A 17,736-nucleotide genomic window follows, 5' to 3' on the forward strand; every position below is an offset into this window, starting at 1 on the left:
AAAACACCCCGAGGCAGAGGAGGGGAACAGCTCGGCCAGGCACCGTGATCAACTCCCTTTCCCACCAGTGGACCTGACCTCCTGGGAGCCCAGGCCAGACACACGGAGCAGGCAGCGTTTGTGGTGGGGCCTGGGGGAGCGCTCGTTCCCCCTGCTCCCCACTGCTCCAGCATCTCCGGGGACACTTCCAGTGGCGCTCGGGGGGTGGGTGTGGGCCAGGTCGCAGCTTAGACACCTCTTCCAAAGAGGTACTGTCACCAGCCACCGCTCCGGCTGCCGTGACGCAAAACCACCCCAAAGTAACGCCGGGAACCAGCGTTACAACGCCCACACAGACATATGCGGAAAGGGGCCGCCGGGGGCACGGCGAGCGCCATAGGAGGCACCACTCTTCCCTCCCTGCGGGCCACTGCGGCAGGGCCCGCCCCGGCCCCGGCCCCGGCCCCGGCCCGGCCGCGGAGACCCCAGCCGGCCCCGGGGTCCCTGCGGCCCCGCTCCCGCCCAGGCTTGCGCGGCGGCGGCGGCGCCTGAGGTGTCTTGCGCCCATTCGCCGGCGGCGCGGAGGGGCGGGGCGGGGCGGGGCGCGGCGGGGCGGGGCGGGCTCCGGCGGCGGCCCCCGCCCCCGGGAAGGGAGGAGGCGGGGCTGGCCTGGCTCGGCGTCCGCGGGATGAAACGGCCGCCTCGGCCCCGCGGCGGCCCTTTAAATAGCCGCCGCCGCCGCCGCCCGGCTTGTAGCGGAGCGCCGGTCCGAGCTGGCTGAGCATCCTCGCGGCAGCCCTCCGGCTCGATCTGTGGCGGCGGGGCAGGACCGCGCCTGCCCGCAGTAAGTCTCCGGGCTGCGGCTTCGGTGTCGGCCGCTGGTTGCCTCGCCGCCTTCCCTGGCGGCTCCCTGGGGCGGCGGTGGCCTTTCCCGCCAGCTGCCGCCCCCCGGAGCGTGGGGCGGGGGGCCGGCCGGGGAGCCGCTCTCCGCCGCGGCTGGCGGGAGCCTTTCCACTGGGCTTCCGGGGATGGAGCTGGGGGGTGGGTCGGCGTCGGCCCCGGCCCGAGTCGCTTCGGGGGGAGCGCGGTCGGCCCCGGGCCCGCTCCCTCCACCGGGGAGGAGGCGGGAGCCGCGGCCTCCACGCTGACCGCGCCTTTCCCGGCCGAGGGGCTCCGGGGACAGGGCGGGGGCCGGCGCGGGTACCTCCCCCGGTACGCTGGTCGCTGCTCACGGCTGGGGCTGTCGCGGCATCGGCGGTTCCCCAGCCGAGGGGTGGCCGCAAGGGGACCGCGGAACGCGCTTCCTCAGCGGCGTGTGCGCGGCCCCCGGGAGCGGGACAGGCGGCGCGGCCTTCCCGGGGTGGGGGGAGATTGCTGCCGCTCCTTCCGAGGTCGGCTGCAAGAAAATGTTCCTCCCTGTGCCAGCATAAGAAAACCTCAAATCATTAATTCTCTTCTATCACCTTGAGTCGCTGGCCAGTGTTTTTATTTGTAACTCCTCATCCTCCTTTCCTCACCCCCTTCCTAGGGCAATCATGTTTGAAATTAAGAAGATTTGCTGCATTGGTGCTGGTTATGTTGGCGGGCCAACCTGTAGTGTTATTGCCCAGATGTGCCCCAGTATCAAAGTTACTGTCGTGGATGTCAATGAGGCCAGAATAAATGCCTGGAATTCAGATACGCTCCCCATCTATGAGGTAAACTTGTCTCACTCTTGTCTCCTCTTCCAGCCAGAGTTGTTTGCTGCTCCCCGCCACATGGCATTTCCACATGGCCCACTTCTGAAGCTTGATAAGCGTAGCACAGTGATGTCCCTCAAAAAGAGTATTCTGGAACAGCTACTTACCGCTACTGCTCATTAAACCAGATTATTAGGATAACTTCATATTCAAGGGCAGACAGGTATTCAGGGATTATATACAAAGGGCCTAGTAAGGAAGAATGTAACTGTTTATGTAGTGAATTGTCCTGAATCATGCTGACTTTCTTTTGGGACCCCATTTAATCACAGCGTAGTCATCTTACTCAGTTGTAGATATTATCTGCTGTGTTGCAGCACAATATGAAAGTGTAGCACTGAGCGATAAGCTTTATTCCCATTCTGGATACTGCCAAAATCCAGTCTGTGCTGCCTGTCTTAACCATGTTGTAAGCTGAGGACAGTAGTGTTCTTGATTCGCATGTACCATAAACTTCCAGTCTGGCCTGGGAAGACTAGGCCAGATAAAAATTATTTTTAAATGTCTCACTCGGTCACTCCTTCATCACAGAATGATTTCAATTTGAGGATGTTGTAAAGCAGTTTTCTATTTTGCTTGTCTTAGTACTTACTATTTTTTACTTTTTTTTACCCTTTAAGAATAGGTCTGTCTTGTTCATTCTTTCGTGAGATAGTTTTTATAGGTTTGAATTCGTAAATGGGAGTGAAAACTTGTCTTCACTTGATTCCCACAGACAAGTATGTTGCCTGGTACTAAGTTTTTTTGGGTTTTTTGCTATGAGTCCTCTCAAATCCTGTCTATACTGTAACGCTAATGTATTTTTTTTCCTCTGAAAACCAAACCTATACTGTGACTCTCCAAGCAAAGATTAGTGGGCCTCCTTTGTCATACATATTAAAAGGAAAATGTGTATAATGCTCAGATTAGCAGGTGAGACATGAATAAAGATCATGAAAGTACTTTGTTTTCTATAAACACTTAGACTGGGCTGGTCTTGGCATGTTTTTTAAAAAAAACAAAACCAACAAACTCACAACATCTGTTTCCTGGAATGGTATCCTTTGCTTACAAAGAATGTACAAAAACTGCCAAGAATTAGTTCAGACAGTTGTAAAATTGAGTCATTGCACAGTGAGGTTTTCTTGTAGTTTTTGTTCTGTTTTTTTGTTCCCAGTGTCAGAAATTGTCTAGTGGGCTGCTTTTCTATTTACATCCTAGTAAGACCATAGTTGGAACATATGATGGGTTGTAACTCATGTTGTTCTGCCTGTGCTGACCTTTGTTTTCCTTTTTAGTAGGTATTTAGTATAAAGCGAGACAGCAGACATGTCTTGCATAAGAAAGCTTCTGCTTTGTTTTGCTTTATCTCCCTCCAGTGAACCTTTTCCTTCCTGGCACTTGTATATCATGTGTCATAAGTGTCGCCCAGGCTGGAGATTTGATCACCAGGTTACATGTGTAACTTTATTTTTCAAACAAAATGTAAAGGCTTCTTTTATCTGACAACTATATCTTGGTTAATAATTCTGCAAACCCTTCTAATACAGAAGATTGCTCATATGTGCACATGAGCTCCTGTTCCTTTTGTCTGAGTGGAGGGAGGTGTTAAGGGGAGGGAAATTATTACAGCACAGTATGTGTGTCTGGAAAGACTGTCATCAAATCGTGCCTGTGATTCTTCCACACTGCGGGTATAGTGCCATGGTAAACTTAATCTGGTGCAAAGATGAATGGTTGCCAAAAGGAGTGGTCTTATCTCCTGTGTGTCTCCACTGCCTTTCTTTCCCTGTATCTGGGCTTGCTAATTTGGTGGAGGATTTCTTTGTGGGGTTTTTTTGTGCTGAATCAGTTCTAGATGTTGGGAATCGTGGAATGTGTAGCTGAGGGAAAAGGAGAGTTGGCACCACCTCTTTTGTTTGCAGCCTAGTATGCAAGACTTAACTTCTTGAATCTACTTAACACAGCTTTACAGGTATTTCTTTAATTGTTGCTCATGGTAATAGAATTGAGCGTAGGAATAGCTGGAGCCTAAAATTTGGTGTGCAAATAACAATTCAGTGTGGCTGAAAGCTTCAAGACAGTGTTTTGAATAAGAAAGGGCTCTATTTTTCACTATGTAAAATCTGCAGAATCTGTATTTCGCATCTGGCAGACTGAAAAAGTGCCAGACTGAGGTGGTGGTGGAGGGAGGGGAAGTCTTTTTTTTTTTTTTTTTATCTGAAATGATGTGCTGTTTGTTTGGGCATGCAGTTCACTGTTATTCTAACTGCATTAACCTTAACTGCTTTTTTGGGTTTTTTTCAGCCGGGGTTAAAAGAAGTGGTAGAATCCTGTCGAGGAAGAAACCTCTTCTTTTCCACCAGTATTGATGATGCCATTAGAGAAGCTGATCTTGTATTTATTTCTGTAAGTTTAGGGGGACAAGGTGATTGTGTATGTGTATTTGTCTTTTTTTTTCTCTTTATAATCAAATCATTATGTTCCTCTTATGTTAGGAAGAGGTCTTTGTGTTGTCATATAGATTCAGTTAAGCAGTGTCATGTCACTCAGTTTTCTCCTTGCATTTGTGTACTGTGGAAAGTGTTGAGTAAGCTTTTTATTTTATTTTTATCTGTTTCTTATAGCCAGTAGAATAGCTGACAAATGAGCAGGCTCTAAGTAAAAATGACAATGTTGATATTTAGCTTGGTTAGATGTATGTGGTCTTGGAGTAGAATGTAGTGCAGATCTGTCATTGCAGTGTACTATTGAAATCTATGGGACTTCAATAATATTAGTATGGTTCCTAGATATAAGGATACAAAATCATATACTGATTGAGTTACAAAGATAACTTATTTCTAGAAGTTTTTTAAAAACATGTATTAATGACAGAGAGGATAGTTTTAATATTTTATAGCTTTAATATTTCTAAGCAGTTGTCACCACTAGGAAGGCTATCCAGTCAAACATACAGTGTGACCTTTTGTATTCTAGAAGGTTGTTTGTAATGTGCAATCCAAAAGAAATAACTGCTATTCATCTTGGTAGGCCACAGTTGAGGGTTTTCTGGTAAAGTCCTCTTTTTTGAGACCCCTTCTTTTTTAGGGCACGTCAGTACAGAGCTCTCTTTCTGATAGTATTTTTCTCCATTCATTAAGTCTGAAACAAATGCTACTTGGCTGGATGGCTGCCACTAATACAGCCCATATATAGCTACCTGTCCTTGGCTTAAACCATGCTGTTGTGGCAACAACATGTAAAACACTTCTTCTTTCAGTTTGTAATGAAAAGAACCCTCTGTCTTAATCTAAATGTCGTGTTTTCCCTCATGTTGCTTTGTCTGTGTACTTCAGTATAGCAATTTCAGCAGTTCTACACTTAGGTTTCACTGCAAAGTGGGTTTAAAGTACAACTGCCTCACTAGCTGTAAGATTCTCGTGAATTTTTGCACTTCTAATATGGGACAGGAAACAAAAGGTGGCTGGCTATAATCATGAAGAAATTACTGGGGTTTTCAGAACAAGGACTGAGTTTCGCCACAGCCTGCAGAGCTGCTATGAATTGTTCTTGTTTAAATTCTATTTGAATAGAGGCCAAGGAGCTTTCTTTAGAAGACAAAAATGGGTAATTGAGAAAGCTAGTAGCTGTTCATCTGATATGGTAACTAGAATAACTCTGTGGTAGAAGCAAGCTGGAATCTGGGATGGAAAAATCTGTCATTCTTAACAATTTCACGTTGTCAGTACCTCTTGTTAAGATACCTGCAACATTTCTTCCCCCTTTGTGTATTTGTAACTAGGTTAACACTCCCACAAAGACCTATGGGATGGGAAAAGGCCGAGCAGCTGATCTGAAATACATTGAAGCTTGTGCAAGAAGGATTGTACAAAATTCAAATGGTTATAAGATTGTCACTGAGAAAAGCACAGTTCCAGTACGTGCTGCAGAGAGCATTCGTCGAATATTTGATGCTAATACGAAGCCTGACTTGGATTTGCAGGTAAGTGTAATCTTGAGTTGTGTACTTAAAAGGCTGCTGTTTCCTTTTTGGCTTTTATCTGCTATTCTTTTTTCTGTGCCTGTAGGTGCTGTCTAACCCAGAGTTCCTTGCAGAAGGAACAGCCATCAAGGACCTCAAGAACCCAGACAGAGTGCTTATTGGTGGAGATGATTCTCCAGAGGGACAGAAAGCTGTCCGTGCTCTTTGTGCTGTTTATGAGCATTGGGTGCCCAAAGAAAAAATCCTCACAACCAATACGTGGTCATCAGAACTTTCTAAACTGGTTAGTGTTACTCATCACTGTTTTCTGCAATGAGCAAAGGGTGTGACACAAAGCTCAGAAGCAGTTCACTGGTACTGAGTAGAGCAGCTAGGAAAGACAAATGCGGCCGGGTGTACACAATATGTATGTCAAAGGATACTCATGTTTTCCAATTATCTCAGCTGTGCTAATAGATGACACCAACTTTTCATGAAATTTTTTTCTCACTTTTGTTGCTGTCTTATTACTAAATCTACAGTGCTCCAGAAGCTGGTTGCCATCATAAAATGGTTCAAATTCTGCATTTGTTAAGCATTACATTATTTTGCTTAGATTCCATTAACTGGCATTTATGTATTAAACTGGTTATGTTACCATTTTGTATCGCAAGAGTTGCATAGATACTTCTGGAAGGATTACTTTAGTAACTTCCTTTGGTCTGTCAGCATCTTGGTTTCTGGAAAAATCAAGTTCCCTTTACTATGTTTTTTATTTACAGGCAGCTAATGCTTTCCTTGCCCAAAGAATCAGCAGCATTAACTCAATCAGTGCACTGTGTGAAGCTACAGGAGCAGATGTTGAAGAAGTAGCAAGAGCTATTGGAACAGACCAAAGAATTGGAAATAAGTTTCTCAAAGCCAGCGTTGGTAAATGGAAAATCCTGGGGTGTTTTTTTTCCCTTCTGGGCTTCTGTTTAGTAGTGCAATAGGTCTACTAGCAGTGCTTTGAAGTAGGTGATCTGATACTCTAAAATCTTCTACAGTGTAAGTGTGTGAAAATATTGCTGTAGAGTACTAGCATAAATCAGTTTTTGTGGTAAAACATTGTGACTGATGTTGCTCTAGACCCTGGCAGTCTGAAACCTGAGAGTTCAGGCTGCATGGTTTATCCTGTGTGGGACACAGGAAAGAAAAGCTGCAACTTTATTTTTCTGAAGCATCACTAATGATAGTGCTCTCCAAGATATCTTCCCAGTTGGAACTGCTGCAATTTTGTTTAGGAGTTGCTGCCAGTGGCCTGAGGAAGGAGGTTCTTCTAGGTCAGAATGCTTGATGGCAGCTTGTGTTTTGTAGGATGAATTCAGTTGGTTTAGATTTATTAGAGTAAGAGTTGATGAAGTGGTGATCAGTGCCACAAACCTTCAGACTTACAGAACAAGACTAAAGCCTATCTGTATGGTCACAGACTTCATGCTAGAAAGAGTGACTTTAAAGTAACCTTACTAAATATAACCTCTCCTAGAGACTATGCAAGAATGAAAAGTAGATGGCAAATACATTAACAAAATCCCCATTAGGTGGTTATAATTCCTTCTACAGTGTGTTGCTTCTGGAACTCTACTGAGCAAAGTTCTAGGGGGCAAGGATCCTTCTACTAATTGTTTCAGTTCTCCCTTAGTCAGCTGTGGTGAGCTTTGACTCTTGGCAATGATCAAATACTCATTTGGGGGTGGGGGAGGAAAGAACACTATCTTAACATGCTTGTTCTGAGAAATACTAATTTATATCTGTAGGTAGGGGGAGAGCAAACCCAGAAGCTTCTCCACCCACTTCTAAAAAAAAAAAAGGGAAACATACTATAAGATAGCTCTAAGACTGGATTAAAACTTCCATTTACTTCAGTGGGACCTGAGGCAGATTTTAAGGCTTCTGTAACTGATAAAGTAGGTAGGCCCAGGAGTTGAATTTTTGAGAGGGTCTTAATACTTTAATTTGCTAGCAGTAAAAGACTAGGAAACATAATACTTGACATGTAGTATTACATGACAATGACATGTCAATGACTGCAAAAAAACTACTTGATTCCAAAGAGTGAGTTAGAATAGTACCTTAGTCACCTATAAAATAACCATTTTGTCTTCCAGGGTTTGGAGGTAGCTGTTTTCAGAAGGATGTCTTGAATTTAGTGTACCTCTGTGAGGCACTGAACTTACCTGAAGTAGCCCGCTACTGGCAACAGGTAAAAGTTCTTCACTAATTTTTTTTTGAGGGGGTGACATTTCTTCAGCATTGAGCTTTTGAGCATTGTCCACCTAATCTGTGTTTCAGCTTTAAAGAGCAGATACCTTAACCTTGATCATATTTACATTTTAGGGCCCTCAGCCTAACTCCGACTCTTGATACTTGTGGGTGCTTAGGCTTTTTTGGGGGTGAATTAAATTGCCTGGATCAAATGGATTGGGAAGTTGTCTAGAAGTAGCAGTAGAAAATGAAGCGCAAGCATGTCTATACTCATATCTTCCTCTTGCACTTGGTTATCTCTGTCCACTTTGAATTCAAAGCTTATGATCTTTTCCTCTACTTCTACAGTTCCTTTTCTGAAAGAACTCGCAGAACTTGCTGTTCTTTTAAAAAAACATGGTTATTGCTTTTCCCTGGCTAATGTTAGGAATGATTGGGAAGAGGTGGATGCTCTCAGGCCTAGAACCAACACAGCGATACCAGAATGCTTGGTCTGTACTTGCAATTCTTTCACTATTAATCAGTGAAAGCATCTCACCCCTCTTCCCAGTCCTGACTGAGGAAGCAGCTTTGACATGGGCAGTATGGTCAAAAGAACAGCATTGGCTGCTTGTTCTGATTTAGGCTGTGGTGGTCAAGTACAAGGCTGCCTAGCGGATGCCTCCAGAACACCAAGCACATGACCTGCCTACCTTATTGGCAGCTTTCTTTTTTTTTAAATCTTCCTTTTGGCTAGCCTTTTTTTGCCTTGTTTTCCTCCATCCCAGTCTGCTGCCAAATAAACAACCTGCCCATAATTATTTTTCCATCATTGGTCAGTTGTGCCACATCAACACTGAAGTCTGAGTGTTATCTGTGACTTCTGTGAGCCTCTTGCATTAACTGTGATGTCCAGTGGGTTTCTACATAGTGTTCATAGTTTAAGCTCCAACCAGGTGCTGGTCAGCAGCCTAGTTACTTGCTTGCAACAATAACTCTCACATTAATTGCTTGGGACAAGGAAGACAAGGGTCTTATGCTGTCTGCCTCTGAAGAGGTTCAGACTGACATCTTCCTTAAAAATGTACTTCATTGGGATAGTCTAGTCTGTGGTGGAAAGGCTCGCAGTCCTATCAGTGAAAAGATTAACACTGCATGCACCTTGTGCAAGCATCCCAGAGAGGTTTGGTTCAGTGTAGGACTTGAATGCGATTGGCGCAGTAGGAAAGAGGAGCCCTAGGTTCCTATACTTGCTTCAATAACTACTGCTTTTACTTAGAATAAGATGTAAGCAGACAACAGACAATCCCTGGAGCAGCAGGAGCTGTGGGAACTAACCATGTTACCTTGCTGATAATCTGATGAGTAAGGAAGAATTAATAGTGTCTTGAAAGAGACACATTGGTTTGGCTGTGTCCTTTGAGATCACAAGGGTCCTTCTCAAAATGCAACCTACTTGGTATCTTGGCAACCCAAAGGCATACAAACACTTAATGGTTACTCTGTGTGGAGGTGTGTTTTAATTTAACAAAAGCTTAAAAGGTTGTATTGTAAACTAGTTTGTTTACATTAAAAGTGTTTTTAATGCTTTTATACTCTTTAAACTTGAGTATGAGAGTAATTCTTTGCGGTGTTTCTATATGGCTTATTAAACTGTGGACAAATCAGATGGTAAGAACAGCTGCTGCAGAGTTGGGGTGAAATGCTGTGCTTATGTAGTACAACCCTTACTTGCACCTTCTGCTTCCTCGGAGCACTGTCATCTTGCAGGGGTCTGTCTGCCTCAGCCCACGCCGGTCAAGTCATGTAATACACACACGTGCACCTGCATAAGCAACTGTGGGAACCCCTGAGCACTGCACTGTCAGCAGCTCAGGTCAGATGTCAGCATCGTGTGCGCATGGGAGACCTCAGACTGTTCTGAGGACAGAATGCAAGTTCTGGAGGATATGAGGATCAGAGCAGCCCCAGAACCCCAACTGTTAGTCTCTCTGGCCTTTAGACAGGACAGGGCCTCTAATACTGAAATCTTCATTCCTTGAAGTGCACCTGCAGGAAGAAATGTGTCCCTCTTACCCTGTCAGCTGTTTCTTTTTTCCCCCGTCACCACCATACTGAATTGCATAAATCTCACTGCTTTTATTTCTTTTCCTCAAAGAAATCTGGTTTGCCAGTATCTTTCTACTGTGTAGTTATATAGTTATACCTTTTGTTTAATAGGCTGATGCTGTTAACTCCTGATTTGCGTTGAAAGCCTCAAAACAGAGGGAAGTGTAGTTCTTTCCAGTGCATGCCGTACCTTTCCTATTCTGCTAGTGATCCAGTGCTCTCTCTGTGTTAAGGGCTGGAGATCAAAGTATGAAGCAGGATGAAGGGAAGTACAGGAACAATCAGTGAGTGAACTCACTTTCATGTCATAACAAAAGTGAGGTACTTAAATCTGGCTTAACCACACTAATTTTGTGTACTGAAATCAGTGTGGATTAAAAAGGCTAAACATGTTCTCACAGTTGTTATACATGGAATGTAAGGAAGTGTAGGTCTGGTGACATCAAGTACTCCACACTGAAATTGCTTTCCATGTTTCTGCCTAGAATACAGTAAGTTATAGAATTAAAATAGAAAGCAATCTGAAAAAATCCTAGCCTTCAAACTGTATAACGTATGATAGTATGTGTGTAGATGCATCTACGGTCATTGATTAAAATAGGATTTGTCTCAGAATTTGCTAGATTGACTAAATTTATCTTTGAATTATTTACAATACTGAGTAAAAATACTGAACTTTCTCTTCTAAGCCTCTGTTAAATGATTGTTAATAGAATCTATGTGTAGCTTAAAATGGCTCCCTTCTGTACCATCATGTTTTACATAATTCCAGGTAATAGACATGAATGATTACCAGAGAAGAAGATTTGCTTCCCGCATTATTGACAGTTTGTTCAATACTGTCACTGATAAGAAGATTGCTATTTTAGGGTTTGCATTCAAAAAGGATACTGGGGACACAAGGTAAGAAAGTGAGTTCAGTTCACTAACATGGATTCCCTATGCTTGTCATTGGCTATGCAGCTGAAGCCCCCAGCTGAATTGCATTAATAAGGGTCCCATATCTGATCTATGCTTAACCGTTAGTGACTGAATTGGTTTGTAATAAGTATTGATCTTTCTTAAATGGGTGGGACAATTGATTTTTGACCTCCACAACACACCTGAATAATCCGGAAGCTAAAGCAGTTAACTCTAGTCCTTATTAACTTGCATAAGTGAAGAGATTTTGACAGAGTCCTTCTCTTCTGTGGAGAATGTAATGCAAACATTTTTGCAACTGGTTCTAAATTGCTGTGTGAAGGCCAAGTTTTAGTTTTGCTTCCCCAAGGTGGTAAATCCTGGTTTCCTGTAAAGCTCAAACTTGGTAGAACTCTCCAACTGCAGTTTGTAGGGAATACTTATAAGCTTGATGCCTTGTTAATTATAGTCAATAGGAGACCTGGGGCTTAGTATCTCTTTTGCATGATTCAGCAAGAGAGATGTAAACTTAATTTTTTTTTTTAATTACTCTCCTTGGTGTCCCTCAAGATTTTCAAGTTTGCTGGCATGGATTACCACTAAGATGTTTAATGTAAAACTGGTATAAAGGCTTTGACATTGCATGTCTATAGACACTTGAAGACTTTTGCTGCTTAGAATATGCCACCTGGTTTGTTAACTGATTGATTCACTTCCTTAGAGAGTCATCCAGTATCTACATTAGCAAGTATTTAATGGATGAAGGAGCAAAGCTCCACATCTATGATCCTAAAGTACCTAAGGAACAGATCGTCCTGGATCTCTCACATCCAGGTGTCTCAGAAGATAACCAAGGTAAGAATGCTCATTTAAAACTTATTTCGCCGCTTCCCTCTCCAGCCTCTTCTCAAAATACACAAGGTCTGTTTAGACACTATAAGCTCATTTTCACATTTTCACCATGGCAATGATGTGCTGCTGTCGGTTACGCTTATTGGAAGATTTCCATAGCCCAGAGGATTACTGTAACTCTTCCCACTTTCCCTATAGCATTTTATAGATAAATGCTAATTCTGTACTCTTGTATATTTTTCTTTTGATAAACATTAATTTGAATACATGCAAAGAATTTTCCCTCTGCATAATTAAAAGAAAGAGAAAGAAGCATGTCCAGAATTAGGAAAGACTAGTGTTTGCTGTTCTGTCAGCTCCTCTGTCTTGAGTCCTGTCTTCCTTAGTTCTTGCTTGCATATCTAAAGTAGAAATAAGTAATTCTGGAATTCACTATAGAGTATTCTCTCTTCCCCCATATCACTTCTAAATTCATTTGTTCCTTTAAATTCAAGAAGACTTTTAAGTAGTCATCTATGACTAAAATTTCTTGGAGAGGCAGGGGGTATTTGGGATTTCTGTTTTCTTTCCTTATTGGGGAAGTGGAAAATGGGGATGAGGGAGGAAGTGTAGATCAGGCTTCCAGAGGTATAGACAATGGAGAAAGATGAGCTGTGATGAAGAAGAGTAAAGGCTATACATTATTTGACATGCCCTTGAATTAGAGGGGATGGGGAGGGTTGCCTCTAGGCAGCTGTTGGGGCAGTCAGAGGGTGAACATAGTCCCTAGTGAGCCATGTGTGTAGTCTTAGGTGATCTATAGTGATCTGAGTGTTAAATTGGAACTGTGATGTGCTGCTGTTGTACAGGCAATGACCTTTGAGCATTGGCATTTGAACATTCCATAGTAGCTTCTATTTCTAGAGATGCTGTTGACCATTAAAATAAAATTTGAATGCTTAACTTCAAACATTTAAGCGCTCTGACTATCCAAATGCCAGGTACAAGCTGCTTTTAAATAAGTGAAATCAAAGTGACAAATGGCTTGATAGAATGCATCTCTAGCCAAGTGACTTGAAATTCCTTGTTTGTGTAGGGCAAAGAAGGAGACTAATTTTCCAGGACTGCACCAGATTGATGCTAAAGATGTGTGTGGAATAAAACTTTATTTTCCTTCTGTTGCAGTGTCTCGGTTGGTCACTATCAGTAAAGATCCCTACGAAGCCTGTGATGGAGCTCATGCCCTTGTAATTTGCACGGAATGGGACATGTTTAAGGTAGATGTGATCTTTAATTTAAATTAAAGAAAAAGAGGGAGTGTTGTATTAATGTTACTTACTTATTCTATCTGCTTTAATTGCCCTCTACAGGAGTTAGATTATGAACGCATTCATAAGAAGATGCTGAAGCCTGCATTTATCTTTGATGGTAGGAGAGTTCTAGATGATCTTCACAATGAGCTACAAGTCATTGGCTTCCAGGTAATCAGCTGGGTGGTGCTGCTGCTTATGTTTCTTTTCTTCTGCTCTGTTCCTTCTTGCTTTCTCTCCCTCTGCAATGACCATGTACCAAGGGAAAAAAACCTTTCAGGTGAGGATTTAAATCTAAACACATCTGTACTTAAGTCTCTTCACTTGTGCTGTCTTCCTCCATGATTTTACTATTTTCAGACTGATGCTTTGTTAAATTCCAGGCTACATGAGACTATGCCATGACTATGCCATCAACATTCAGCAGTCTAAGCATACCTTGGAATCAGAATTTTTAGGTTTAGGTTGGAAAAGACCTTTAAGAAAATCAGAGTCCAACTGTAAACCTAACATCTGAATGCCACTCTGCCCTTCTTTGGACTGGGGAAATCATGCAGAATAATGAGATGTAAAAACCTGCTAAATTGCAATAGTGTCATCCATTCTAGGTAATCAGCAGGGTATTTCATTCCAAAACTAGCCCCTTCCACAGCTTCCTCAAGTCCTGCAGTCTTTGCTGCTACCAACCAGCAGAAGGACTGAGCTTAGCATTTGGTTTACATTATAGCTTGTGCCACAGCCCCTACCTGAAAACTTATTTTACCACCACCAAAGAAAAAGCAGCATTTAAAATTGACAGTAACGGGACTTAAAGCCAGACAAGGTGTAATGCAGGTAACAAATGTTTTATCAGCCAGTGAGATCCTCTACTTAGACTTAATATTAAGAGTAATTTGGACTTTTCTCCCTGAGATCTGCACAACAAGGCTGGCTGACATTGGTGATGAAAACATGGTACACAAAGATGTATCTGAAGATAAGTCTGTGAAATGCTGAAGTCTTACATGGGAAGCTGGAGGAGATGATTGATTAGTCCTTTATGATTGATTAATGTCAGCCAGAAAATCAAAACAATGATGTTTGCTTACACCAAAGAGGACCCTGAAGCAAATGCTTAACTTAAGCATTTTGCTAAGCTAATAGCAAATTATGTATCAGATCATAATCTATGTGAAACTTCTCCTAGGGACTTCGGAAGTCTGTGGCTTAAAGACTTTCTGAATCAGAGACTGTGTCTTTGCATTTCATAGCTCTTGGGTGACTTTCCTTCTGTGAAATTCTAGTTGAATTTTTAACCAGTTCGTGAGTTTGCCGTCCAGGTTTATTACCCAGATTTTTCATCCAGGATATTGTTACGAAGGCATTAAATAATTGACCTGTATTCTTTGTATAAAACAATAAAAAGGATTTTGTCTTGCAAAGACAACCCCAAAATTTAATTTTTTTTAGGGTCCCAGTCTTTTTAACTGCCCTTGTTGCAATTCCATTATATACAATCCAAATCTATGAATTTGATCTGTTATAATTTTTTTCAACCTGAAGTTCAGAACTTTAAACACCTACAATTTCAATTATAACCTGTTTGCACAGTGGAAGCTTAATTCAGGAAATGGGAATGTGAAGCTCTGTAATTCTAGGTAAAGCAATATCTGATCTGAGGAAAAAATCTGCTCGGGTCTTAAGTGGAGAAAGCAGAGTAAGCCTTGATTGAAGGGCTTGAAGCACTCTAGCACAGACAGAATTTGACTAATACTACAATCACCAAATCCCTGAATAATCTGATAGAAGCATCTCAGCCAGACACAATCAGAACAAAATCTACCACCCAGATCAGATGCATGTTTCAGTTGTGTTTCATTCTACGTACTCCTGAGTACTGTGGTTACTTGCATAATGGATATAGGATTTCTCTCTTGATGTTTTCTTCCCCTACGTGAACTACAGTTACCTACAGTGTTCATGAACAGGCTTGTATAATTCATTTAACCAGTCAATTGAAGCTGTTATGGGCAAATATGGTACATACAGCCTGCATGACTGAATAACTCTCCAGAGTTAACTCGGTGGTCTGTGTAGAATGTACTGATCAAACTTAAGTTAAACTTGAAATAGTTGAAGTATTTTGTCTTTTGGTGCTTTGCCTCTGACCTGCACTACTTGCTCAAGAAGAAAGCTACAGCTCTTCTTGTTTACTGGGTGTCTGAACTGTTCTGCTGTTGCTGTTCTTCTACAAGCTCTGTCCTTTGTGATTTAAATTAGCCTGATACAGAAATTAGGGGAACCTGTCTTGCCCTCTGAGTTTTGCAGTACCTGGCTTGTGTGTGTTGACTTTGTTACATGCTCTCCCTTACAGAGAGCTGGCTGCCTTTAGCCCTTCAAAGTTGTGTTGCTTCTAAAACAACATGCTACATGATGGAGGGGGAAAGCCTTCTGTCCTAACTTACTGGGTACGATTTTTTAGACAAAGGAGGCTGAGCCCACATTTTGTAAATACACAGAAACATTTTATGATATTTGTACTGATAGTCCTATGGAAGCTGAGGCACATGAATGCTCAAATGAGCAACATGCAGCTTTAGGCAAAGCAGGCACCTGTGAAAGGCTGGGGTTTTGTATTAAAAAAAAAAAAAAACCCAACACTCTTTGCAACTCCAATCCCAGGAACTGTCCCTGGGCACACTGTGCTTTGTGGCTGGTATTAATGTAGCATTTGTGAAATGTAGTTTTGGTCCTGGATTTAGTTTGTAGATTCCTCATAGGCTGACACAATTATGTTAGCTTGCCACACTCACTTGGTAAATGTGTCTTCTCTTTCAGATTGAAACAATTGGGAAGAAGGTGTCAGCCAAAAGAATTCCTTTTGCTTCTTCATGTGAAATTCCTAAGTTCAGCCTGCAGGACCCACCTGTCAAAAAGCCTAGAGTATAATGTTTAATAGGTACTGAAGGAATTCTGTGGACCTTCTTAGTGATAATAACTGTAAGCCTGTACTTTTTTAAGGAAAGATATTTTTCATAAACTAAACCAATTTTACACTAGAAACGGTACCTGGTACATTTGAATTCAGTCTATTTTCAAATCTCTATTTTTATAGCAATTTTTTTTTGTTACTAAAGATGGTGCAGACCTGTTTTTAATAATGAATCATGTTTTAAGTGGAAAAGTTACCTTCAAACTGCAGACTTCTGCTTCCAGAGATGTTCCTAAACTGCACTTTAAATGTTTCAAGTGATATGAAAGCAAAAGAAATAGAATATCTTTTTACTTTAGTCCAGTTATGGACAGTGATCAGGAACTTTGTTCTCATCAATTTTTCACTTTCTTTTGGGGTGATTCTTTGCCCAGTTAAATGCTTGCACTAACTGGCACTGAAGTAAAAAGATAAGTTCTAAGTGCATTTGGTAGGATTTGGGTTGAGGCCTGAAATAGAGCTGACTGTAACAATAATACCTCGATCCTGGTTGGGATCAGTTGGCACCGAAGCAGTCTAAACTGCATCTGGTGGGAGGCCAGATAGTTCTGCAGGCATCTATAGCTGCTAGTCCACTGTCATTAAGTGATAGTCTTGATCCACTGGCAGATCTTCACTTTTGATTCTTTGGTTTTCTTGCCTACATTCCATATGCAGCCACGTAAATTATTGATCTAATCAGATTCCTGGGTCAAGTTTTTCCCTAAGTTACAGCAATACAACCCATCTTCAGCAGAGGAGCATTCTGCTTGTTTGAACACTGAATTTAAGCAGTATTACATTAATTTGGTGTCAGTCTAAGTAGAAAGCAAATACTGGCTTCAAAGCTACCTGATGGTTATCTTTTTCCTTCCTTTCTGCTCACATACTTAATCTGAAAGCAGCATCCTTAATGAATCTGCAAAAATTACTCTGCTGTTAAGAAATTAATAAAAATTCAGTCCCATAAGTTAGTCAGCTTGCTACCTCATTTAATTAGCAGGAATTAATACTTCCTATGTTATCTTGATACTTTTGCCTTTATTATTTTATTTCTATTTGGTTTTATTATTCTCAATTGGCCAGTACTATTAAAATCCTTGATGACAGAGTTTGTTTGGCTTGTTGCATCGGGCTGTAAAATGGAGGGGAGGACAGAGAAAGATGGACCATGAAGTTTTTGGACTAGAAGGCATATATGTATTAGCTGAATAATGTAGTGATGGGATGTTAGAGAATTATCTTGTAACTAGTCACATACCTTCTGGACTTAATAGGTGTGCCTCCAAGTATGGTGTATCAGTAGTTCACCAAGATGACACTGATCATATGCTCTGTTCATGAGCGATCTTAAAATTACTTACCCACAGAAACAGACACAATTTAAGCTTTAGGACAAACATTTGAAGATGTAAGGAACTTGGATAACAATTTGGGTAGACAATACAAGATGGTGTTATCTGACTGAAGTGGCTGTATTGTTGAACCAGATGCTTTCAGATTCTGCCTGTTAATGGCTTCCATGTAGGGACTTACTATGCAGCAGTCACTCAGCACTTCGGGCAAACACGCCTCAGGCTTTTTGTCCTATCAAAAGATCTTCTGTGAGGAGCACTCAGTGCCATCTCTTCCAGTTCACTAGTGTTGCTTTCATACAACATGTGCAGAGCAGGGACAACACTGTGGTACAGTCAAGGTATTCATAAGTGTCGTAATCCAACTGATAGATCACCCTGTCTTTGCAGGTAGGCA

At 42.1% G+C, this 17,736-nt stretch overlaps 1 protein-coding gene across 1 annotated transcript; it reads left to right on the forward strand.

Annotated features, from left to right (window-relative positions):
- The first annotated feature begins 630 nt into the window (after nt 1-630).
- UGDH (UDP-glucose 6-dehydrogenase) lies at nt 631-17,095 on the forward strand. Its single transcript, XM_055797991.1, has 12 exons — nt 631-823; nt 1,508-1,676; nt 4,005-4,106; nt 5,482-5,682; nt 5,768-5,965; nt 6,444-6,591; nt 7,809-7,903; nt 10,766-10,896; nt 11,615-11,748; nt 12,910-13,001; nt 13,095-13,205; nt 15,852-17,095. Exons 2-12 carry the CDS (start codon nt 1,515-1,517, stop codon nt 15,960-15,962), a joined length of 1,485 nt encoding a protein of 494 aa, XP_055653966.1. The 5' UTR covers nt 631-823; nt 1,508-1,514; the 3' UTR covers nt 15,963-17,095.
- Nucleotides 17,096-17,736: the final 641 nt, after the last annotated feature.

This window comes from Falco peregrinus, chromosome 2 (assembly GCF_023634155.1).
Source record: "Falco peregrinus isolate bFalPer1 chromosome 2, bFalPer1.pri, whole genome shotgun sequence".
Classification (NCBI taxonomy): domain Eukaryota; kingdom Metazoa; phylum Chordata; class Aves; order Falconiformes; family Falconidae; genus Falco; species Falco peregrinus.